This window comes from Felis catus, chromosome B3, assembly GCF_018350175.1.
Source record: "Felis catus isolate Fca126 chromosome B3, F.catus_Fca126_mat1.0, whole genome shotgun sequence".
Classification (NCBI taxonomy): Eukaryota; Metazoa; Chordata; class Mammalia; order Carnivora; family Felidae; genus Felis; species Felis catus.
This window is the reverse complement of record NC_058373.1, coordinates 38,223,262-38,249,417: the sequence shown is the minus strand read 5'-3', so window position 1 is coordinate 38,249,417 and position 26,156 is coordinate 38,223,262. Positions and strand designations below refer to the sequence as shown.

General features: G+C 50.8%; 1 protein-coding gene across 2 annotated transcripts in view; it reads left to right on the top strand.

Annotated features, from left to right (window-relative positions):
• Window positions 1-18,224: 18,224 nt before the first annotated feature.
• The window catches only part of SMAD3 (SMAD family member 3), a 119,616-nt gene continuing 111,684 nt past the window's right edge, over window positions 18,225-26,156 (top strand). For both annotated transcript variants that reach the window (XM_023255153.2, XR_002742886.2), the window contains exon 1: window positions 18,225-18,872. In XM_023255153.2, coding sequence (XP_023110921.1) covers window positions 18,667-18,872 — 206 coding nt within the window. In that variant the 5' untranslated portion in view covers window positions 18,225-18,666. The remainder of the gene's footprint in view (window positions 18,873-26,156) is intronic.

Sequence of the window (26,156 nt, the reverse complement as noted above, 5' to 3'; positions counted from 1 at the left end):
GACCTGAGCCAAAGTTGGCCGCTTAATTGACTGAGCCACCCAAGCACCCCTGATCTCTAAGATATGAGTCCCTGTCCGCTTTGAGGTGTCGTCTGCAGTGAAATCTGATCAGACGAGACCCAGTCGGGCTGCCCTTGACCCAACCACAGTGCGATGCTCCTTCCGAGAGCAGCCCCTCTCTCCCTGCTCCAGCATGTCTGACCAGCTTCCCACCTTTAGATCATGCAGGCATGTGTCAGACATCAGTCCCTGTGTCTCCAGAACTCTGGGGCCACATAACATCTCTCTATGTCCCCTCTTGAAGAGACTCTTCCCTTCTCCTACATATCCTGGGAACATAAGACATATTTTCTTTCTTTTTTTTTTATTTTAAAGATTTTTTTTTTTTAAGTAATCTCTACACCTAACATGGGGCTCGAACTCACGACCCCAAGATCAAGAGTCGCATGTTCCACTGACCAAGCCAACCAGGCGCCCCTTCATACTCTCGACTCTCTTCAAGGAATTTCTCACAACTGTTCTCTTCCAATTGCACTCCTTGTTACCATGGAGGTGCTAGCAGAATGTTCCATGCTCTCTTAGCTTGTCCCACGCAGATGGCCCAGGCCCTTCTTGCTTTATGATGTGGGCCTTCTTGGCACCTACTGTATTATCTCAGGCCTCTGGGGCATCAGCTGAGATAAAGAGGGTAAGCATGCCATGGTAGCATCTTGTTGGGAGAGTTCCCTAATGTAGTGGTCATGATGGGCGCACTGCTGAGTCTTGAGAACAGCAAAGAATGAACTATGCTATCTACAATAATCTTGTAGGCGAATCACATGGGTGAAATAAGCCAGATACAAAACAGAATATACTATAGACCATTCATACAAAAGTCAAAAGCCAAAAAAACTAACCTAGGTGTTAGAGGTCAGGCTAGTGGTACTTTGGAGAGGTATTGACAGTGAATAGGCATGAAGGAACTTTCTGGAGTCTTGGAAATGTTCCGTATTTGATCTAAGTGGTGGTTACACAGGCATACTCATTTGTGAAATTCATCAAGCTATAGATGGTTAAGATTTATGCACTTAATGGAAAACAGTATGGAGGTTCCTGAAAAAATTACAGGTAGAACTACCCTGTGATCCAGTAATCACACTCCTGGGCATTTACCCCCAAAATACAAACACACAAATTCAAAGGGATACATGCACTCCTATGTTTATTGTGGCATTATTTACAATAGCCAAATTATGGCAGCAGCCCAAGTGTCCATCCATAGACGAATGGCTAGAGAAGATGTGGTATGCACACACACACACACACACACACACACACACACACACACACAATGGAACATTACTCAGTCATAGAAAGAATAAAGTCTTGCCATTTACAATGACGCGGATGGAGCTAGAGAGTATAATGCAAAGTGCAGTAAGTCCATCAGAGAAAGACAAATACCATATGATTTCACTCATAGGTGGAATTTAAGAAATAAAACCAATGAGCAAATGAAAAACAGAGATGCAAACCAAGAAACAGACTCTTACTTAATGATGGTTGCCAGCCAGGAGGTGGGTGAGGGATGGGTGAAATGGGGGGTGGAGATTAAAAGGCACATTTATCATGATGAAAAAAACGATTTGTGCCCTTGATGCAAACGCCACACTAACAACTGACAAAACAGAAAGACGTGTATGGGAATGAAAATGACTAAGTTCAGGGCAAGTACTACATTCAGAAGTGTTTTCTTATGTGGGGAGGGAGAAATCACCTCGAAATCTTCATGGAGAAAGTGGGCTTTTAATTGGACCTTTAAAATACAGACGGGGACAGAGTCATTTCAAGGGTGCAGACTGGACAGTGAGTAAGCACAAGAGGGACTTAGCGAGCAGAGGCAAAGAGGCTGTGGCTGGAGAAGAGGGTGTGGGGCGGGGCAGAGGGGACCGGAACGGCTCCTGCATGGTGGAAAAAGGTAGGGCTTGGGTCTAACCCCAGCTCCACTACAGACAAGCTCTGTGACTTTGAGGATGGTCACTTCACCTCCGAGTCTCAACTCCTCCTCTTGTAAGATGGGAATTGCTGGGAAATAATGCATCCCAGCTGCCTAGGGTAGTGGTGACCCTGGTTAGTTCTTTTTTTAAAATTAATTCATTACTGGGGCGCCTGGGTGGCACAGTCGGTTAAGCGTCCGACTTCAGCCAGGTCACGATCTCGCGGTCCGTGAGTTCGAGCCCCGCGTCGGGCTCTGGGCTGATGGCTCGGAGCCTGGAGCCTGTTTCCGATTCTGTGTCTCCCTCTCTCTCTGCCCCTCCCCCGTTCATGCTCTGTCTCTCTCTGTCCCAAAAATAAATAAACATTGAAAAAAAAATTTTTTTTACAAATAAAAAAAATAAATTAATTCATTATTTTAATTATTTTAATTTGAGAGAGAGAGCAAGAGCATGTGAGTGGGGAGAAGAGCAAAGGGAGGGAGGGAGAGAGAGTCCCAGGCAGGCACCAAGCTCAGCCCAGAGCCCTACGTGACGCTCGATCCCACGACTCTGGGATCATGGCCTGAGCCGAAATCAAGAGTCAGATGCTCAACTGACTGAGCCACACCAGGCGCCCGCATGGTTAATTCTTTTCATATCTTGTTTAAGAAATCTTCACCTTTGGGGCGCCTGGGTGGCTCAGTCGGTTAAGTGTCCGACTTCGGCTCAGGTCATAATCTCACAGTTCATGGGTTTGAGCCCCGTGACGGGCTCTGTGCTGACAGCTCAGAGCCTGGATCCTGCTTTGGATTCTGTGTCTCCCTCTCTCTCTGCCCCTCCCCCACTTGCACGCTGTCTCACTCTGTCTCTCAAAAATAAATAAATGTAATTTAAAAAAAAATTTAAAAAAGAAATCTTCGTCTTTGTCATGAAGATATTCTGCTATGTTTTTCTCTAGAAGCTTCATTATTTTCCACGCATACCTTCATACGCTACACGTGATATATCTCTAAGGCATACGCAATGTCGTTTTGTATATTTTTAGGTGCTACGCCAATAATATATAATAATAATAATATTACACAGTAGCATATTCTGCTCCCCGCTTGTTGAGCCCAACAGTACCTTCATGAGATGCGTCTTGGTTGATATGGGGAGCTCCCATTCAGTTTCACTGGAGGGGGGGGGGTGCGGGCTAGCCCTGCCTCCGAGCCCCAACCCGTTTCCGCCCGAGCAAATCTGCTTTCCTGCGTTATGACGTGCGGTTCCGTTGAACTCTTCCCTGGAAAGCTGGAATCTGCTGTTTCATGAAGTTGAAGAACAGGTAACGGAGTCAGGGCATTGCCCGCAAAGGATTCCAGGTACACTCAGGCTGTGTCAACCGGGCGGAGGTGAGGGCTGCCCCCTCCAGCCCAAGCCGGTCTGCCCCTCGGCCCGCTGTGCGTGCTTCCTTCGCTCCCTACGGGCAGGTGCCTTTTTCGTTTCTCCAGCTGGACTCCTCACTCCCGGGCCCTCAGCGTCCAGCTCCCTAAGTAAGCACTGGTTGATGGATTGACTGGCAACTTATTGACCAACTTGGCACCGGTCTCCGGTTCACAAACCACTTTCACGTGTGTCTTTCTCTCCCAACCTGGCACGGCAGAGCCTTGCAGATTACCCAGCGAGAAATGACCATCCCCACTTTTCAGAGGAGAATACGGAGGCTTGGAAAGCTGAAGGAGGCTCGAGAGGTCCCATGACTGGTAGGTAGGAGATTCGGGGCCCGGACACGTGCCTCTGCCACCCAGCGTGGTGCCCATAGGTATGTGTGGCCGGAAAACACAGCCTTAAGCCAAACAATTCATTACTAAATAACCTGTGCGTTGCCCTCCACAGTTTACAAGGTACTTTCTCTTACAGAGTCTCTTCATCTCCTCAACCGTTCTGTGGGGCAGATGCTTTATCATTACCCGCCCCCAACCCACCGTTTTCAAAAAGGGGGAAACTCAGACACAGAGACTGGGGGTGTCTTACCCAGGGCCGCACAATTGCAGTGTCAGAGCTGACCCGTACCCCACTCTCAGCTTTCCTGTCCATCACCCTCTGCTCCCTCCCTCACCTTTACTCCCTGGGGCAGGACCCAGAGATGTCTGGGGGCAGATGGGCTCTCAGGAGCCCTTCCAGGGCCACTCCAGCAGCCCGAAGGCCTGGCCCTTCCAGGCAGGCCCAGGAAACAGGGTTGGCTCTGCAGAGCCCTTCCCATGAGGCCTGGGGTTGTTTTTCTTATCTAAATAAACTCTGCACAAACATGGCCACATTACTCATGAGTAAGTTATTTGCCATAGCATAGCCCAGAGATGGGGAAATTAGTTCACACTGGAGCCATGTCTTAACCTGGTAAAGTGGATGGGGAAGTGGAGTTTTAGACCCAGGTCAAAGAAATCCAAAACCTGTTTTTCGCGGCACCCCACTCTTCATCTCAGACCTGGGGAGGGGGAGCGCTTTGGAGGACAGGGAGAACCCACCTGTGCCTGGGGAGGAGGGGGAGTGAGCTGCAAGGACCAGGACTCCCTCCTCCATGTCCCCCGTCTTTCCCTGCTGGCCCTTCTGAGGAAAGAGAAAGATACGCCCACGGAGGAGGGGAGCCCTGCTTTAGTCTCCAGCCTTTTGTAACACCAGTGCTGGAATCAACCCCTGATTCTTTTCCCCACATTTATCTGGATTTGTTCAACCTCTGGAGTTGGACCTTTCATAGGAAGGCCCTGGGGTCAGGGGAGGGGTTTAAGGAGCTGTTATGTAAACGAACCTAAGTGGCCATCGTCACTGGTCACTGTCACTGTTGAGGAGGCACGTAGTCAGGAGGGTGGGGCAGGGGGAAGAGCGTGATGCCAGAGCAGGTTATCTTGGCCCACCACCCTATAGCTTTGCAAAGGCATTCACATCTACTCCCTCGGGTGTGTTTATTACCTCGTTTTATAGGTGAGCGCGTGACTCTCAGGGAAGCTCTTTGATGCTCTTGTGAAATCATACACCACAGCAAGCAGGGTTTGCATTTAGAAAGGACCCTTGAATGTAGGATCTCAGTGGAAATCCTGGCAGAGCTGGGAAAGGAGCCTTAGTCCTTGACTCCCGGATCAGCAGATTCTGGTTTTAGCAGAACGTTTCTAGGATGCCACTTCTAGTCCCTGGACGTGATGGTGTTGGTCCCAGGGAACAGGGGCACTCCCTATGGCTCCTGCCCAGGGCTTTGGAACTGTAGTGACCCGGCAGTGTGGTCACAGGGATCCCTCCCTCCTCCCACCAGCTTTAGAGCAGCAGAACGGGGCTTGGAGAGACTGTGGTAATTGCACTGTGTGGGCCTCGCGCTGGAGAACTTGTCTGGTCATGTCTGCATTCTCATAGACGCTGTCACTAGGACGGGGCTGGGCTAAGACCCCCCGGATGCCCTGGAGAGATCCAGGTTTCTTGTATGAAATTCAAGCCAAAACAGTTCTAACTGTTCAGTCCTAACACAGAAAAAGTGCCACCCGTCCATGTGTGCTGAACTCAAAATAGATTCCTTCTAGAGATTCTGATTGCAAAATCCTGGATGAATACAAGGAAGCTGAAATTTTCTCTTGGGCCAGGAGTGGGTCAGGAAAAGGGAGCGGGCGGTTTGGCCATTGGCCGAAGCGGCACTGGCTCTGCCTCCTGGGTCACCCAGTCTGCCAAGGGGGCCTCACGCATCGTGGGTCCTCAGCACACATCTTCTAGATCGGACGAGGTGTGACCGCTTCCCAGAAGAGGACTAAATCCAAGCAGTACTGCGTGGACAGGCTCTGTGCCCAGTGCAGGTGCACACATACAGACACGGGCAACCTCACGGAGCTCCAGGTTGAAGGGACAGCAAGAGAAAAACACATTGTTCCCTTTTGTAATTGGTATCCGTGTTTGGAGTTTCTTCATCTGGCCAGGTGTGGACTGATTCCTGATGCTGACTGGCCCTGGTGGACAAGTTTCCCACAGAAGGATCAGCTCCTACCCCTGGACTAAAAGGCTGGAATGCTGGGCCTGGACCCCCCCAACTTTACAGAAGATGGGATTCCACAGAGAGACTGTAAGATCTCCCGATGCAGCCCCATTAGATGCATTGTCTGGGCAACTCATTCCTACAAAAACACGGGCCTGGCTCTGCTCACAAAATAACAACAATGGCAAAAATACACTTGATGAAGGTGTAACACACAAGGCCACAGAAAGCAGGGCTTGAATTTGAAGGGGAGTGTATGATTGTGTGTGTTTTAGACAGCAAGCTAAGGTAACGTGGCCTCACTTGAAAACATCGAAAGAGATGCGGGAGGAAACAATGAAAATATGAGCCTGTGCTGGCTGGGAGCTCAACCCCACCCAGCTAAGGTTCAAGGGTGGAGAGTGTATCTCTGGTAGTGTGTATGTGTGTTCGTTTTTCATTCATTCATTCATTCATTCACTCACTCACTCATTCAAATATTTGTTGAGAGACTACTTTGTGCCAGGTGCTGTCACGAGTTCCCATTCTGTCTATTCAAGTCAGCGACGACAGAGCTCTTACTTCCTGGCTCCCAAATTAAACTGCATGCCACCCAAGGGCAGGCAGCCAGGCTCTGGTCTTGTGCCATTTCTTCTGCAAAGTGCCCCGAACAAGTGTGCCCACAATGGATGCTCGGGCAGCAGGCCCAGTGTGCTCACGAACGCAAGTGGAATCGTGTGTCTGGACGCCTCCGGTGGGTGCTGGATCTCCTTTCCTTCTGCCACCTCCTCTCCTAGCTTCTCTTCCGGGGCCTCCTGGGTGGCCTTGGCAGGATCAGGCCCTGAGAATAGGTTGTGATTAGAGCTGACAAGAACGCGAGGTGTTACTCTCCCGCAGTCATTTGCATCCAGTTAGGGGATTCCCGAAGACCAGAGGAATGTGCCTGTTGTGGAATTCCAAGGGCAGAGCTAGAAGAGTCTCAAAGGCAAACCGGCTTCTTCAGCTGGAAGAATGACAGCTCCGAGCAGCTCGTAGGCAGGGCTCAAAGAAGGATCCCAGGGTGGGAAAGATCTCAGGAAATCCATTTGCAATGTCTGCCGTGGGGAATGCAAAGGAGCGTAGGTGGGCATGGTACCTACGGCCAGTCCAAACCCTTCCCTTCACAGATGAGGACACTGAAGATGGGGGTATGGCTGGCCTGCAGGTAGGGAGCGGGTGCACCCCCAGAACCACACCCCAGGCCAGCCGGCACTCTGGGCTGGCTGTTCTGCCTGTCAGCCAAGCTCCCAGAGCTTCAGAGGAAACGCTGCCCCCCCTCAAAGCCATCCCCTTCCTCTGTGAGTGAAGTCAGTCCCCATCCACAGCTCTGTATCATCCCGCAGCCTGCCCCTGTGTCTCTTTTGGCCTCTGTCATTTCCTGGCAATTATCTGAGGATGGGAAAATACGGTGCGGCCAAAGCTGAATCTGTACCAGCAACAGCAGGACTGTGGTTCACGTGGCCTGGCTTTTAGCAATCGACACCTCAAACCAACCTTCACGGAACTCCTTGCAGGCATGTCCCACAGAAGAGGCTTTCTGATGTCCCCTGACCCACTGGCCGAATGAGTGCTGGGCTGAGAGCCTGCAGTGTAACTCAGGAGGCCACGTTTTTGTTATGAGACCGTAAGCACATCACTTGATGTTTCTAGGCCTCGATTTTCTTTTCTTTTCTTTTTTTTAATTTTTAATGTTTTTATTTATATTTGAGAGAGAGAGAGAGAGTGCTTGAGAGACAGAGCTTGATCAGGGGGGAGGTAGAGAGAGGAAGACACAGACTCTGAAGCAGGCTCCAGGCTCTGAGCTGTCAGCACAGAGCCTAACGCGGGGCTGGATCTCACAAACTGTGAGATCACGACCTGAGCCGAAGTCAGATGCTTAACTGCCTGAGCCGCCCACATGCCCCAGGGCCTCAGCTTTCTAATTATCAATTCGTTCCTTCACCCCAGGCACAGGTGCTGGGGAAGGAAAAGCAAGACAGGATCCCTTGACCTTAAGGGGTTTAATATCTGGTATAATGGATCGGTTAAATAAACAGATAAACGGACTCCCAGGTTCTAGGTATTAGCTTGAAGGTCTGAACAGGGTTGAGGGGGGGCTTAGTTCTAGAAGTGAAGGCTTCATGAAGGGCTTGAACCTCATCTCAGATGAGGAGGAGGTGTTCATGCAGCTAGAGAGGGGGGATGTGGAGACGGCAGGAACGGAAAGGGCTCTGAAGGCATGAGCAAAGGCACAGAGGCGTGAAAGAATCGGGGATATCTGTGATTCCTGGAGAGAAGATGTGGTGTGGGGCATAATACCCGGGATAAAGCAGAGATGGGCTGGGTCACATCACCCAGTGCCTGGAACTCCATGCCAAGGACTGGGGACTCGTCTCTAGACAAGTGTTCTCCAACAGGGTAGCCAGCCACTGGCCACATGTGGCTATTGAGCACTTGAAATGGGGCCAGTCCAAATTGGGAGGTTAAGTGTAAAACACACAGCAGATTTCATAGGCTATGCAAAAAAGAACATAAGACAGAGATTTGTTTCTATTGATTACACGTTGAAATGATGATATACTGGATATGTTAGATTAAATAAATTATCAAACTTGACCTGTTCCGTTTCCCCCCCCTTTTTTTTTTTCTTTAACACGGCCTGGGGAAAGTGTAAAATGACTTGTCACTCTCCTATATTTCAGGAGACAGCACTGCTGTAGACAATAGGAAGTCACTAAAAAGCATCTTTTGGGAGCAGTGAGACATAGATGTGTGAGGTTAGAGTCGTGTCCTAGAACACTCACTCTGGCAGCAAGAGGAGCGTGGAGGCAATGAGAAAATCACTGTGATAATCGGTGGTGAGCAGTGACAGGCCCCTGAATTACGCTGGAGGCCAGAAGACAGGGAGGTGGATTCTACAGCGTTTGGTGACAGATTGGACGTGGGGGTGAGAGGAGGGAGGTGTCTCTAGGTTGCTGGTGGGACGGCTGGGGACACTGGCGATCGCTCAGGAGGACGGAGGACTGAGAAGGAGGTTTACGGAGGCGCGGATGAGTTCAGAGACTCGAGATGACTGTGGGCCTTTCGTGTCCAGGTGACAGTTTGAGACTGAGTTCCTTAGAGCTGGGAGTTAGTGCGTTCAGGTCAGGTAGGACTCCAGGGTGAGTCAGATCACCCAGGGGAAGGATGTGAACGAAAGGAGGCAAGCACCTGGCTCTGGGATACACAGACACCTATGGGAGAGCAGGGGAAGAGGTCTGAAAAATGTATCTTTATACCGCCTGCCGACAGTGACAGCCTGGGATTCTTTACCTTTGCAGGAAGCCCCTGGCTCCGTGCCGAGAGGCGTTTCCTTCAGCAGACCCTTTTTCCTGGGTTGATTTCAGAAGAAACCGACAGCAACAACAAAAGTCAGGGCTAAAAAGAAGCGTGGTCCCCTTGAGTGGAGTGATTGACACTGAGGGACACAGAAAGAAAAGAATGTGTTCAGGAGGGACCTCACTTCATAAAGCTGATGTGGTCGGGGGCCCTTTGTTAAGGGCATCAAAAGTTCTAGTTCGCCTTCCAGGCACTTACTCTAAGTAAACAGAGACGTACACAAGGCAAGCGCCCCAAAATGTTTAAAGCCGCACTGTCCTTAATACCAAAAAAAATTGGGGGCAACCTAGATAGCCAATCTTGAGGGACCGGGGTAACAAATTATGACAGATCTGTGCGACAGAATCCTCCCCAGTCACTGGAAGGAATGTAGTCGGAGTATATTTGTTGACATAGAAGGATGTCCACAGTCTATTCAATGAAAAAGCAGGTGACTGTGGCGTGGTTATTTTTAGTTAGTGGTTGTGGTTTGTTTTCACATGGTTAAGGCCAAGGGCCACCTAGCAGGGTGCTTGGATTGTCTAAGTGAGGCCACCTCATCCTGCCTCAGTGTCCTCATCTGGGAAGCGGATGGTAACATCCTGCCAACTCCAGGCAGTTGTAAAAATGAGTTCATGTCACCCACGTGACATGTTTAGAACGGGGCCCAGCACTTGTAAGACCTTAGTAGCCCTTAGTGCTATTTTTAAAAGCATCTTTGTGGAGATAAAACGCGCATATCGTACGATGCACCCATTTCAAAATGAACAATTCGCTGGTGTTCAGTATATTCCAAGAGTTGTGCAACCATCACCTTGGTTGATTTTAGACCGCTTCCACTACCCTAGAAGGAAACTCTGGGCCCCTCCCCCACCGCCACCCCCTGGCAGCCAGTAATCCACTTTGTGTCTCTGCATATTGGCCTATTCTGGGCATTTCACACAAAGGGAATCGTGCAGCATGTGGCCTTTTGCAACTTGTTCTTTCACTTAGCATTATGTTTTCAAAGTTATCATGCCACAGCGTGGATCAGTAAATACCTCACTGCTTTATTTCTTTTTTATTTTTTTTTTATGTTTATTTTTGAGAGAGAGAGAGAGAGAGAAGAGGGGAGGGGCAGAGAGAGAGGAAGATACAGAATCCGAAGCAGGCTCCAGGCTCTGAGCTGTCAGCACAGAGCCCGACGCGGGGCTCGAACCCACGAACCGTGAGATCATGACCTGAGCCGAAGTCAGACGCTTAACCGGCTGAGCCACCCAGGCGCCCCTCACTGCTTTCTTTTTATTGCAGACAGCCTTCATTACTGATGTCATTATAAACTTTGAAAGATTTCCTGCAATGAAAACATTTGGTTTCTGTAACAAAGCGCACAACCAAATTCATCTATCCCGCCTTTCGGTGAGGGTGAATCTCTTGGGAGAGGGACAGCTTTTCCTTATTTCCTTCAGTTCTATTTCATTCCTTCAAAGTCTGAGTCAACCACAGGATGTTTGTTTTCAGATGCTGAGTTGTATACAAGATGCAGAGTGCCCTAGGTGTGTGTGTTGTTTTGAGTGGTAAGGAGTCTGCTCCTCTCACATACCCAGGGCCTGACTACACAGAAGGAGTGACGGGCCCCCTGGAGCATGAGCAGCTGTCTCAGACCTGACAGGGAATCTGAAGCCCCACCTTCGGGTTCCTTTCCACTTTCCAGAACCTACGGTCCTCACGCTGAAGACAGCTGACTCCACTTTCATCCCACACATCGTTTTCTTTCTCTCCTTTAAATCCTTTTAAGGGGCGCCTGAGTGGCTCAGTCTGTTGAGTGTCCGACTTCAGCTCAGGTCATGATCTCCCAGTTCGTGGGTTCAAGCCCCGCGTCGGGGTCTGTGCTGACAGCTGAGAGCCTGGAACCTGCTTCAGAGTCTGTGTCTCCCTCTCTCTCTGCCTCCCCCATTCTCTTTCTCTCTCTCTCTCCAAAATAAGTAAACATGAAAAAATTTATAAATCTTTTTACAAATTGAGGTATAACTGTGATATGGCATATTCTATTCATTTTTAATATAAAAATAGCATGCCGGGGTGCCTGAGTGGCTCAGTTGATTAAGTGTCCGACTTCGGCTCAGGTCATGATCTCACAGTTCATGAGTTCGAGCCCCACGTCAGGCTCCGTGCTGACAGCTTGGAGCCTGGAGCCTGTTTCTTATTCTGTGTCTCCCTCTCTCTCTGCCCCTCTCTCTCTCTCAAAAACAAATACACATTAAGAAAACAAAACTAAAAATAGCATGCCAATATATTAAGAATAATTTAAAGGGATATGATCTCATTGCCTTTGTAGAACTTCATTTCCATTTTGGCATACCACTCTTTGGTGGCTCTCTGTATGTGTGTGTGCTTTTAAAAGTAAATGCAGTTAGGGGCGCCTGGGTGGTGCAGTCGGTTAGGCGTCTGACTTTGGCTCAGGTCATGTTCTCATGGTTCATGGGTTCGTGCCCCTTGTCAGGCTCTGTGCTGACAGCTCAGAGCCTAGAGCCTGCTTCGGATTCTTTGTCTCCCTCTCTCTGGCCCTCCCCTGCTCATGCTCTGTCTCACTCTCACTCAAAAATAAACATTAAAAAGATTTAAAAATAAATAAATAAATGCAATTATAATGAGCCAACAATTTTCTAACTAGCATTTTTTAGGTTCACATTATAAACTGAACCCTGGACTGGAGGAGAGCCTGGGCCTGAGCCAAGGCTCTGTTTGTGACTCTTATTATCCCAGAAAATAAGAAATGGCAAACACAGCGGCCTCTACAAACATACAGGCAGGTAAGATGCAAACACAAAAACACATGGGCCTTGGGAGAAAACTCACAAAACTTATACCTGTTTCACTTACACGTGTAAGGCTGGACTCTGTGAAATAATGTGATTCAAACAAGACAGATCTCAGAGGCATGGGCATAGACATCACACACACACACACACACACACACACACACACACACGAGAATCTCAACAACACCTGCATATACAGACTGACCAACATATCAGCATATACACAATGGTCAAGCCACCCCTGCCCCACACACATACACCCATGTGCCTATCGGGATTCTCTCCTAGCCCCCAACTCCTACAAGTTCTGAATGCTGGCAAGGAGCTCATGCAGATCTCAGAATAGCTCTGTGAACCCTGCCGTGGGCTCCTACCACCTGCCCGAAGACCCTTCCTCTCCCCCCTGCCCCTGCAGTCCTGGACCCACACCTCAGTGTGCACACAGCTGCAGGTGGTCACACCTCACCCTAAGTCCAATGTCTTGTCCCCATAGCTCCCCAAGTCAGACCTGGTCCCCCTCAGTACCTTCCTTAGCGCCTATGCTCGAGCTCCTTTAGGGATAGTCTCCTCTCCCAGGGATGCTCTGTCCTCAACACCACCAGGAAGCCTGCTAGGGGGCTCCAGGGACAGAAGAACCCATGCTGGGCTGGCAGTCTAGGATTAGCTGTCCACTTTGGGCGACTGCAGCTGAATTCCCTGGGTTTCTGTGGTCCCTGCTCTAGGAAGTGGCCACAGTGACAACCATCTTGTGGCAACTGTGAGAACTTCAAACAAGACCCTATCCTTGAGGTCCGGGGCCCAGAGCCTGGCAAAGAGCAGACCCACAAATGGTATTAGTCCCCTGACCCTCAGTTCCCTAAGCTGTCAGATGGTGCAAAACTGGAGTCTTTGTGTTCCTACGGGGTTGCCATGAGGTGGGACATTTTGTTTTTTAATTTTGTGTGTGTTTATTTTTGAGAGAGAGAGAGAGAGACAGTGCACAGAGAGAAGGAGACACAGAATCCGAAGCAGGCTCTAGGCTCTGGGCTGTAGGCACAGAGCCCGATGCGGAGCTCAAACCCACAAACCGTGAGATCATGACCTGAGCGGAATTCGGACACTTAACCGACCGAGCCACCCAGGTGCCGCAAGGTGGGACATTTTAAATATTTTTGGCTGGGTTCTCCCAATGTGAGATATGATCACTAGAGGCTGGAAGGTTCCAGAAACCAAAGGCTCTACCTTATGAGCAAACTAGAGAACAATGAATTAGTATATTGACTACCATTGATTGAGCACTGTACTACTTCAGCTCTGGAACAGAAGGTGAGGTTAATCACACTCCTCATTACCCCGCACTTCATCACTACAAATGCACAAATTCATAGATTTTCCCCTTTAGCCTCAACCCCCGTTCCCATATGTCCACCCTCAAAATGTTTCCCTGTATATGCCTTTTATTGTGGTAAAATGTACCTAACTAAAAATGACCATTTTAGCTATTTTCAAATGCACAGTTTTGTGGCATGAAGCAGATTCACATTATTGCATGACCATCACCACCATCCGTCTCCAGAACCCTCTCTCCATCTTCCCCATCTGATACTCTGTACCCATAACACACGAGTCCCCTATTCTTCCTTCTCCCTAGCCCCTGGCAACCACCATCCTATCTCTATGAATTTGACTATTTCAGGTACCTTGTATAAACGGAATCAGACAGAGTTTGTCCTTTGGTGATTCGCTTATTTCACTTAGCACAATGTCTTCAAGATTCATCCGCACAGTAGCATCGGACAGGATTTCCTTCCTTGCTCAGGCTGAATGGTATTCTATTGCATGTATGCCACGTTTTGTTTATCCCTTCTTCCATTAGTAGATACTAGAATTGCCTCCACCTTTTGGCTATCACGAATGGCGCTGCTATAAATGTGGGTGTACAAATACCCGAGTCCCTGATTTTGCTCCCTTTGAGTATAAACCCAGAAGTGAAAGTGCTTGATCAAGGGGTATTTCTTTAATTTTTTTTTCTTTTTAAGGAACCACCATACCATTTACCACAGTGGCTGCATCATTCTGCATTCCCATCAGCCATGCACAAGGGCTACAATGTCTCATCTTCTCAGACACTTCTCAGACCCTTATTTTGTGTATGTGTGTGTGTGTTTTAAAATAATACCCATACTAATCAGTGTGAAGCGTTTCAATGTATATCGTCTTGTTTAAGACACCTTTCACAATGCACACAGTTGTTTTGTGCATGTGTAATCTTTTACGTAAGTAGCATTACTTACTTACGTAACACATTACTCTGTGTTACTATTTTCACTGGGAACTGTTTTTAAGATTCCTCTGTTTGCTTTGTGTATGCAGAACTTACTGCTTCGAACTTCTGCATAGCAGGCTGTGGTAAGCATCAACCATATCCATGTATATTGGGAACATACTATGTGCTTGCGGCAAGCTCTCCACATGGGTTATTTGATTCCTTCCAGCAGCCCTAAGCGGCGGATGTGATTATTATTTCCATTATATGGAAGAGGAAACTGACATACCGATAGTTAAGGGACTTGCCCACAATCACAGAGCTGGAAGTGGGAGAGCTAGAAGTTTACCCCAGCTCTGTCTGGCGCCATGGGAGAGCTCACAGGTATAAGGTGCCGCCCACCGCTACAGACAGAGGCGCTCTCTCTCAGGTGAGGGCACTCCGAGGAGAGTTCTAGGCCTGCCTAGATCCTGACTTCTGTCCAGACTGCCAATCATCTCCCTTCACCACATGTCACTTGATGTCTGTGTGAAGTGAAGGCAGAACAATGTCAAAGCTCTTTCCAGATGTACCACTTGTGGATTAAACACCCTTTAGCTAATGGAAAAACAATCAGAATTGAAGTCATGCGTTTGTCTCCTTCCAGGGTTCCACCTGGGAGCCTCTCCAAATAGATGAAAACCCTTTGGCAAGTCCATTGCGAGGCCATTCCTGATAGGACTGGCTATTCCCAGGGAAACAGAGTCGCTGCCTCCGGCCCCATCCCACCTCTCTTGAACTTTGCACTTACGGTGATGAAAAATTAACTGGGCTAATGTTTCCCTTCCAAGGACAACCTCTGCAAAAGCTGGCCTGGCTGGGCCCCAGGAGACCAGGCGCCAGAACAGAGCTCGTATCCATCCGGAGCCGCCCACCCATTCACCGCCCAAAGTCAAAGGAGCATGCAGGGTCCTCTTAAGCGTTGGGAAGCATCTATCACTGAGCTCTCCTCACTGCTCGGTTGAAACTGGGCTTGGCCCCTCAGTTCTTCTTGTGGAGAGACTAAGCCCAGAGGAGAGAGGACTAGCCCCAGAAACGGCACTTGCTGGACTCCCATGTGGGTCCCAGCACTGTTTTTCTGCACGCACAGCTGTCCCTGTCCCACGGATGATGGCACGCGAAGGAAGGGCACGAAAGCATGGGTCAGCCACACTAGCTGCTGACTAGTCATTTCCTCCCCTTCGGGAAAATGGGAGGGCTGAAAGAGGGGTTTTTCCCATGCCGTGATGTTACAGGGCTAGGTACCCCCCAGGCCCTTCCACTTCATTTACTTCTCAGATCTCTGGCTCCTTCCTTCCGTGGTGCCCGTCGCCTCCCTCCACCAGACTGTGGCTTCTGCTTGCGCAGAACAAGAGGCTTGCGTTGCAGGAGAGCTCTTTCTAGACTCACCGTGTTTGCACAGTAACAGCTGTTTGCTCCATTCTTACAGCTGAGAGGTGCTCCGCGAAGTGAAGGGAGGGAGGGAGCCAGGGTAAAAAGTCAGATCAAGTCACGGACGGACCTGGAGGTCCTCTATCTGCCCCTCCACAGTCCCAGCTGCATGAGTTGACGTTCAGGTTAAGGTTAATGTTCTCCGAGGAGACGGTGACTGCAGGGGCCCTTTCTCCCAGGCACACACTTCCTTGCCTTGCTGCGTCTCTAGGCTGAGGATAGGGGCCTGTGGCTTCCTTTTCCGTCTGCCCAGAAATGAAGAGGAGGGCTGTAACACGGAGGAGCTGTTCTCGCTTAACCCGCACACCGCCCTTCATGGCACCAGCAGGGCCCCGAGATGTGGGTTCCATCCCTTCACAGCACTTGACTGCTTGCAAAGCTTTTCATACTAGATTCCCGTGGCTACCGCACGAGGTCCAGAGGGAAGCTGGTCGGAGCCCTGTTGAGTGCGGGAGCAAACATTCCTTGTCCTGCCACAATGGTGCACCTAGGTAAAGAACTTTTGTTTTGCAAAGAGCTCTATCAGGGATGTCATCTTTGTCTTCCAGGACCCTGCAAGGCAGTTAGCTGAACGCAAAGGCAAGAATGTGGACTTTGGCCTCACAGAGCCTGGGGTTCAAATTCCAGCGGGGCCGCCTGGAATCCTGAGTCAGTATTGTAAACGTCTCTGTGCCGCAGGTGCCGCATCCGGACGGGGGAGGCACGGAACAGCCACCTGGAAGGCCATTACGAGGATTAAATAAGAGGGCACCATTTGCGTTACCTGGCCTGAAGAAAGCCATCGATAAAGGCGGATTGCTCTTTCCTTTGCTTTTTTGATGAGGGCTGGGGAAAAGGGAGTGCACCCGGATACTACAGTGGCTGCAGGTTACTCGAGGAGGACTAGGGGGAAAGCCCCAACCGGGGTTCAGGGGTTCTCAGCGGCGAGTGGCAGGGGAGTTAGGAGGCGAGTGTGAAGAGCACAGCCCTTTGCAGCAGCAGCTGACAGGCCTGTGGGGGCCCATTCTCTTCAACGGCAGGGACCCCTGCAGCTTCTGGGTCGATTTTGTGGATTGGGCCACACCTCACAGGGCTTTGTAACTCCCCACCCGCTAGCGGATAACGTCTTTCCCACCAGGGGGGTTTCCTGCTGTTAAAAACAAACAAAGACCTTAGACATCGGGCTAGAGGCCTGGCAGGGGAGGGGCAGCAGGATAAACACCCCGAGGGTCGAGGTGACTCCAGAAAGCAGCTGCCAGTGGTGGGGGCGGGTGTGGCGCTTGGAAGCCCCCGAATTCGGCCGGTGGCGAGAAAAGCCCCGGGCTCCCCCCAGTATCCTGGTGTTTCTTTGCTTAACATAAACCTCCCGAGTACTCCCCCTTTTTGCGAGTTCACAGCTTTGGAAACAAAGCTCTGTCCCAGTTAGTTTTGGGGGCGTCGAATTTCGGATTTTTTTTTTTTTTTTTGTATCATCAGATTGCAACCACGCAGTAATGTAATCTCCCCTCCCCCAGGATAAATTCTAAAGCGCCCCCATTCCTTCCTTCCTGAACTCAACAGATGTCTTTGAGGCCCATTTTCTGCCCGGGACCTGATTCACAAGGCCCAAGGGACCCCTGGCTCTGGCTGTTGTCCAGGGAGTCTTTGGGATCCCCAAATCTCCACTTCAGAGAGCACACCCCTCCCCCCCTCCGCCCCATCCCAAATCCCTCCTTCGCACGCACACAGGCTCGGGGCTCTCGGCCGGTGTGATCTCACCGATGAGAGAATTTTAAAAAAACAGCTCCCGGGTCGCCGGCGCCGCCAAGGCCCCTTCCCGGGATCAGCGCGCACGCGTCCAAGTGCGCGCCCCGACTTCCTGGGCCTCAACCTTCCGCGCGCCCTTCCTCCGACCGGGGTGCCCCCAGGGGTGCCCCGCCAGCCTCCGGCCGGCGCTCACTCGCTGCCAATCTAACCCCCTCCGGCCCGCCACTGCAGCCGCGCTTCCTGAGTGTGGGTGCCGAGAGTGGACGCCACGGCAGGAGCCCAGCCCTCCCCTTTCGCCGCTCCGTTCCCACGACTTCCTCCCGGCGCCCGCCGGACTTGAGGTCGGGGCCGCGCGGGGTCCCGCGCGCACCAGCCAGGGCCGCCGCCGGCCGCGGTCGCCCACGTGGGCGTGCTCTGCGCCGAGCGGGGGAAGGCCGGGCGCCCTCCCGGAGGCTGGGGGTGGGCAAGGCGCCCGGGGGAGGAGGCGGCGGGGCGCGGGGGAGGAGGCGGGGAGCCCCGGCGGCGGCGAGGGGGCGGTGACAGCGCTTGGAAAGGAGGCTGCACGCGGATTTGCATGAAACACAGACTGGGAGCGGGCGGGAGCGGGAGCGGGAGCGGGAGCGCGGCGCACGCCCCGGGCCGGCCCAGCGAGCGAGCGAGCGAGCGAGCCGGGAAGGAGGAGGGGAGCGGGGAGGCGAGGCTGCCGAGGCGGAGGGATCTGCGCATCAAAGCGAGCGAGGCGAGCAAAGTTTGGCTGGGGGTTGGACTTTCCTTCCTGGAGGCGGCACCCAAACAGCTACCCCGTGCGGAAACCCAAACTTTCTTCTGCCACTCTGAGTCTCGCGGCCGCCGCCTCCGCCCCGCGTTCGGGGCCTTCCCGACCCGGCGCCGCAGTCGTCCGCCCGCCCTCCCCGCCGCCCTTCTTCCCGCCGCGGGAGCCGCTCGGGGCGCAGGGCCGCGCGCCGAGCCCCGCTGGCTGCAGCGCCGCGGCCCGGCCCGGAGCGCGGGCAAGTTCGCCGAGAGTTGAGGCGAAGTTTGGGCGGCCGAGCTCCCCTCTGCGCCTCCGGAGTCCCGCCGCGCCCAGCCCCGCCGGGGGCGCCCCTCGCCGCCCGCGCGCCCTCCCCAGCCATGTCGTCCATCCTGCCCTTCACCCCCCCGATCGTGAAGCGCCTGCTGGGCTGGAAGAAGGGCGAGCAGAACGGGCAGGAGGAGAAGTGGTGCGAGAAGGCGGTCAAGAGTTTGGTCAAGAAGCTCAAGAAGACCGGGCAGCTGGACGAACTGGAGAAGGCCATCACCACGCAGAACGTCAACACCAAGTGCATCACCATCCCCAGGTGGGGGGCCCCAGCGACCCGGGGGGCGCGCCCGCCCAGCCCCCTGACGCGGCAGGGCCGGGTGGGGTTGGGGCGGGAGGGTGTGTGTGTGCGTGTATGTGGGTGTGTGTAAGGGGGGGGGGGCAGTGGCGATCGCGGTCCGGAAGAGGCTGGAGAGGACCCCAAACAAAACCTTCTCTGGATTTGCAAAAATTCAGAGTGTGGGGCTTCCGCGGGGCACTCTCACTTCCAGTCGCTTTTCACCTCCCGGAAAGGGGGTTGCTGCTGGAATTGGCCGCCCCCCACTCCCGGGAGCTTCGGGCTAGAAGTTGAGGCCCGCTTTGTTCAGCTCCGCGGGCCGGAGCCCCTCCTCCGCCGCCGCCTCCCGCTCCCGCCCCCGCGGCCCGCGCTCGTGGAGGTGGTGGTGTCTCTCCCTTTCTTTTCTTCAGTCCTGTCCCCCCACTTCTTTCCTCCGCAACAGGAATGCAGTCCGTACAGCTGGGGCTGTGGGTGAGGAGCGGGAGCCTCGTGATTGACAGATTCCTTCTTCGTTCTCTCTTTGCCTTCGGGATTAGCATTTTTATCGAGTATTTTTAGACTCGGTTGTGCCAGTCTCCCGCCCCCCTCTGCACACACGCACTTTCGTTGCAGCGCAGGGCTTTCAAATGAGAGACAAGTGGCAGAGGTTAGGGTCGTCTCTCCTCCCCCTCCTCCAAAGGATTATTTGCCCTGCTTTCAGCCCGAGATTGCGGGTTGATGTAGGAGAGAGGGAGCTTCGAGCTGATCAGATAACGAAACGCACCCCAAAGTGGGCCTCCTCAAATGGGCCCTCGCATTCCTGCAGAGCCCTCCTTCCCCAAGCGCTTTGCCATCTGGCCGGACCTCCTTTCTCCTCCGCAGCGCGCTAGCTAGGTCAGGCGAGAGCTCACAGATGGCTGATAGAAGGGGTCAGTGACTTCTCTCCACTCCCCAGGGCCCTCTCTTAGCTTAGCCGCCCCCGGCTGGGAATTCGGGTGTGTGGTGGGGGGTGTGTGTGGGGGGGGGGGGAGCGGGGGTCACCTGAGCCTCCTGTCTGTCCCTCTAGGCTCCCTTTAAAGTCTGATTCTGCACCAAGGGAGTGTGTGTTCGTGGGGGCGGGATGTCCTTGGGGGTCCGAGGCTGCAGAGGAATGAGTAGAGGGTCCCCAGGGCTTGAGCCCCACAGAGATCGTTGTCCTTCCTCCTGGGCCACGAGTGGACTGCATCCTTGGCCACCTGCTTGGGGCAGCTGTACAAGGCCTGCCAGCCAGCCGTGTGAGGCAGGCACAAAGCCACATCTGTCCACAGGAGCCCAGAACGGGCCTCCTCTGGAAATAAATACCACATATGGTGGGAGTGCTGGCTTAAAAAGTAATATATATTTTTTTAACTGGGTGGATCCAGTCAATACAGGGGGAGGGAAGGCGGTGTGTTGTCTGGGAAGTGCGTTCTGGGTGTGTGATCGGGAGCCAGAATCCACTTCAGAGGAGGTGGTGTGACAGGATGGGGTCGTGGGCCTTGGGTTTTGGTCCCAGCTCTGGTTCCTAATTCTGCTTTATTCCTTCTGGTGTGTGTGTGTGGGGGGGGGCGGTGAATGAGTGTACTTCTCCCCTCCCCCCCCCCCTCGGGGAGGGGTGAATGCAAAACCTGCCACCTTACCTGTCTGGGTGCATTGAGGACAAGTGCTTTATGCCTTGAAGCAGAAGGGAAAAAAAAAGGCATCAGTTATAAAGTGAGCAGCCGCGTGAAGTATTTTACAGTTTACAAAGCACTTTCACATGGTTTTAATGAGATCAAGAAAGAAAGAAACTCCTGGAAAATAGCAAGGGCCGTCAGACTTCAGGTTTACCTCCTTTTTAAAGTTGAGGAAACTTTGGAGGAGGGAGGGGAAGAGATTTGGCCCAGTGGACTTGGGACTCGGATCGAACGTGCTCCTTTTCCCATCCATCAGGAGCTGCTCTGTACTTTGAAGGTTCTGAATACATTCTTTGCTGAATGCCAGAGCACTGTTAGGTTGGGGTGGGGGCGGCTGTGGATCTTTGTTGGTAAAGTTGCTAATGACTGGCGACTGGTTGGAGGAGAGCCCTTGCTTCCCCTGGTTCACCCTCTGGGGAGGCATGGCTATGGCCTGCCTTTTTCTCTTCCAGAGTCCTCCACCGCCTGAGGCATAGGAAGGCTCTGGATGTTTCTGAGAGTTCAAGCTAACTTGCCCCTGGTCTTCTCCTGACTCTCTTAGGAACCGGGCATCTTCTACCTGCCTTGGCAAGGGCCTATACGAAGGTAGATTTTGTTTTTAGTCTCTTCTCAGGGAAACCCAGTTGGTTGGGCGGACCCAGACAAAATGGATTTTCATCCCTGGATTCTGTGCCCACGCCTCTGGGTCACCTTGTCTCCCTTGGCAACAGCTGCCACTGTTTTGGTCGTGGGCAGAAAACTAAAGGCCACGTCTTGGGGGAGGTGGCTAGCTGGCCTCCACATCAGTGATATCAGCACGTCTGCTCAGCCCCAGAGAGTGTGGTGGTGTTTGTCGAATTGTCTGCGCTCTCTGCTACCTTTCATAACTAGGGCTTTGGAAAGTTGGCCAAGGGAAACGTTTAACCTCGTTATCCCATGATGTGTATGTGTGTGTGTGTGTGGGGGGGGGGTGTTGGGCAGTGGGCGCCTAAAGCTACCCTGGGGTTTCAGAAGACCTCAGTCTAAGGAGATTTGACGAGAGTGTTTTGGCTAATGTATAATCACAATCAGCAACAGCAACCTTTGGCAATTACAGCTGTATCCTAGGATCTTCCAGACGGCCTGCTTGCTTATGTTATTACGCCAGCTCTAACCTGTCTCAGTGGTCAGGAGAGCTGGAGCGATACAGGCTTACTGATACCAGGCGTGTGAAAGAGACCAGTGCCAAGGAAGTGGTAAGAGCTTGATTTAGATACATCAGCAGAGAGGCTATCAGGATACTCTGAGGTCTGGCAGGATGGGCAGAACTTAGACAAGTTGTATAACAGCATCTTACTTGTCACCTGCTTGAGTCTCTGAGTAGAGCAGTAGGCGTCTTCCTGGCAGACGATAAGAGTGGAGTCCTCGCATTTACCACCGAAAAGTAGAGAAGGTGTGTGCCTGTTATGTCAGTAATAAGGAGCCAGGCACACTTAAGAATGACTGCTCTCACCGACGGGATCTGTGCCTTGGTCCAGTTGCTGGGAGCTGGACCAAGCTTAAAGTCTGGTTCGTTTGGAAAGGAATTTAGGCTTTCTTATGTCAAAGCACTTTCTTGTGTCAATGTCCAGAGGAAAAGGGGGGAATTGAACCCAACACCAGGTCTGACACCTACCCGTCTCCCCTTTCTCTGTGAATCCGTTCTTCTAACATGGCCTCCTCCTGTTAGCCACCTGGACTTTACCAGGCTACTCTCACCCTAGGGAGAGAGGAAAAACATAGTCATCTTTAAGGTTCCTTTCTCAGACGTCTGGGGACAGACCTTTACCGAGGCTGCAGGAGTGGCTTCTTGGTCTCCTGTCCACCCACCCCTCTCAGGCTGCTGCTCAGAGCACCATTCTGGTATCGCCTGTTGGAAGCAAGCCCACTTCTGGCTGCCAGGGAGGTGGTCCATCGGCTCTCCTTTCTCTCGTTAACCTTGATACAGGGGCCGGGAAGAAGAGGGGCCCACAGACCATGCGTAGCTGACTCTGGGGGTTGGCTCAGAGCTCCGGCTGAGCCCAGGAGCCACTTGATGTTGCCTTGACATTTGGAATCTTGGAACTTGCTGCTTGCACCCAGGAGTTAAGTGTTTGGGCCAATTCATGTTACCGACAGCCCCTGGCTCCGAGTTCCTAATCAAATGTTACAGGATTGGATTTTGTGGATTCATTGATAATGACTGGCCCCCTCCCAGGTCTGTGTCAATATTGCAGGCAATGGGAGAGGATGCAGAGATAAATTTGAGACGGCCCCTGCCTGTAAGCAGCTTCTACTTCAGTAAGGGAGACATTCATAAGGCATTATTTGCACGCCTAACCACTATCTCTTTTTTATTCCCACCGATCAGAAGAGAAAATGAGTTCTAGTACGGAGTGATTTCAGGGAGGAGGTGGGGACTATAATATGTCTTTTAAATACTGTTAGAAGTCACTGTCAGAAAACACAATAATGGCAGCCATCTGTTTTCGCCAGAAAGAGCACAAAATTCAAGTCCTGGACCTTGCCATTGTAATATCTGGACGGATTTAGGAGTTCACTTTAATGTCTCAGATCCTTCACATCTACACCTATAAAATCAGGATGATATAAGGCCTGCAGGGATGTTTTGTAAACCAGAGAGTTTGACAGATACAAGTATTATGTTTTAGCCTCCTGTGTCTAGTGTTCGTTCATTACTAAATTATTCACTCATTTATTAAATACCTTCTACACTGAGCAAGGCAGGGCACCGGTTCTCAAGGAGCTCCCTGTCTAGACTGGAAGATAGACTTGGCCAAAGATACAGGAAATGGACTGCAGCCTGGGGATGTACAAAGCGCCCAGAGACGTGGGGACAGACCGTTAATTCTGTGGGAGGAGGTGGGGGAGAGGAGGGAGGGCTCCCTGTAAGGTGGAAAATCAAAACGAGGGCAGGAGTTATTATCCAAAGGAAGTTTCTGAACGACAGCGTGATCAGGTACGTGGTGATACCTGCCTGCAAGAATCAGGACATCTTTATCTCCTGCCTTTTATTAAACGGAGTCCTGTTGTAAATATGGTACCTCGTAGCATGCACCGAAGGGCCAGGGACCTTTGTGCAGCATTTATTCCAGTGTTCAGCTTTCTCCCTTTGAAGTAAAACATCATTTAGTATTGCAAACCTGAAATTCAGGTTCCCTCGGTGCGAACAGTGAGTGACTTTAGACATACTAGCTTAGAACATAACAGTGTCAATAAAAATTGGATAACTTGGAGGTGATTGTGGATACTTGGAATTTCAGAATTTTGGTGGGACCTAGCGTTCTCTGTCTCTGGTTAACACTTGCTGAAATAAATCCTATACGCCCGAGTTTCTGCGCGGACGTAAGAGCTTTGAATAACATATTTTTAAAAGTCTTTGCGAGGACATCAAGTTTCAAATGACAATTTTAATGATGGAAAAAAGTCCGCAAATACAGTAGTCATTTCGTTCTAATGAGAAATGCCAGAAGCTGGTGAAAATGACAGAATGTGGCTCAAGCTTATCACATCAGGAACCCAATTAAAATGAGTTTTTGAAAAATAAATATTGGTTTAGTAATGTAAACTTGTAATTGCTGTATTATTTTAATGGAAATAAAATTAACATGATTTAATGGACTGAGCGACCATTAATTTTCACTTGTTAATTTATTAGGGGATTTTAATGCCATTGAATGCACAATACAGCCATTGTTTTGTGTGAGCTTCTCTATGAAATAAATAGGACCAAGCAGCGCTGGTTTTAAAAGTTGAAATCAGACTTTATTTCCACTACCTTGTTCTCCCACCTTCTTTATCCGCTTCTCCCCCAGCTTCCTATATGTGCTGTTAAATTGTGTAACGTGGATGCAGCTTTCGCAATCAACAAGGCTCACGATTCGTCCTGATTAACTTTTGTCCTTGTCTCCTTTGGTGAATTGACCTGTTAAAAACATGTATCAACTCCTCCCCCTCCCCCAAATCCACATCTGCTCGTGTTAGTTGGCTGGGAAGACGAGTGCCCAGAAAGGTTGCTCCCGAAGGCAGCCTGGGACTGGGGTGGTTTACCACCTTCTGCAGACAGGAATGGTTGCTGAGGTGTTAGATGGTCCTAGCTCCTCCCCAAGGAGGGTGGGGAATCATCTAGTAACCGCTGAGAGGTTCCTGGCCTTGGAGCCTTCAGTCTCTCCACTTTCAGGCACGGTGGTTCCTGGAAATAGTTGGAAATTGCCGTGTTAACGCCACCCTACAGAAATTTGGTTTCTAATTTTACTCAATGCCAAGTTTTAGAGCACAGATCCCCAGAGGACTTGTCCGGTTCATTTTTGTGCTCTCCTTCCTTGTGCCTACCTGGGGCCAAATCCTGTGCTAGAAGGCCGGGAGGAAATCGTGAATGAGACAGACCTGCCTTCTTACGTCTTCTAGTCCACTGGCTGCCAACATGGGTTCTCCGGAGTTGTAGTAATGCTGTTAAGTGTTCCCAGGAGTTAAATTTGTAAAATACTGTTTTCTTGATGCCAGAGAGCCAAATCCCTCAAACTTTACAGTTTATTGAGTCTCGACAAGGGCAATTTGCGTGTGTGTGTGTGCCTGTGTGTGCGTGTGTGTGTGTGTGCGTGCATGCGCGTGTAACATTATTCTTTGTTTTGATTTAATTAACTATTTTAGAAATAACAAATCTGTAGCACAAGTCACACTCTCTGCTGTTGATTATCTGAGGCCTCTGCTGTAAACAGCAGCCTGCCACAGTGCATACTACTGCAGAATGTTTTGACAGAGAGACTCAGTTGAAAATGAAAACACCATAGAAGCCTATTAATTAAGAAGTTCGGCTAATTCTGGACTAGGCTAAAGTTTGTTGAGCAGGCTTTTTCTCCCCATGAATGCTGTCAAAGAAAAATTTATTATAAACAAGGTTTTTGGGGTCATTTTGGACGCAGGAGTCAGCAGACCTGGGTAGGTTTCTAGACTTAGCTCTGTTTCTGATTAGCTGTGTGACCTGAGGCAAATCGCTTAACATCTCTGGGCCTTAGATATTCTCTGTTGGAAAATAGGGGAGCTAAACCTTACTGGAGGGCCTTTCTAACTCTAAAATGCAAGCATTTTAGAAGCTCCCATTTGCATGCATTCAGTTGAACGATATATCATAGGTCTTTCTTAATTATTAATGTCCTAAGGCCCCATCAATCTAGTGCCAATTAATTTACATAAGTGAAGGTAATAAAACTATAATCCAGTCTTTAATTTTAGTTATGTTACCCTTCTCTCCTCCCTGCCTCTCCCTTACCCTGTGCGTCTAAATCAGTGAAATTTAACTACAAAGGAATGTAAAAATAGCTGAATTCTACGAGAAAGATGTGAAGGCTGTGTGTCTTGAGATGCCACGAGCAATTTTTCTTCTTTTGTTGCTATTTTTGGCTCTTCTCGGAGCAGGAAGTTTACTTAAACTAATGACCACAGACGCCTAAAAATGGTTAAATGTAAGAGGTAGGCATTATAAAGGATACCTGTGGAAAATGTTTGCTCATATGTCAGAGCTTACCCAGGAAGCTTCCTTTATTTATTTTCAAGCATCTATATAAAGAAAGACCATGCTGGATTTCGAAAGCTCGTG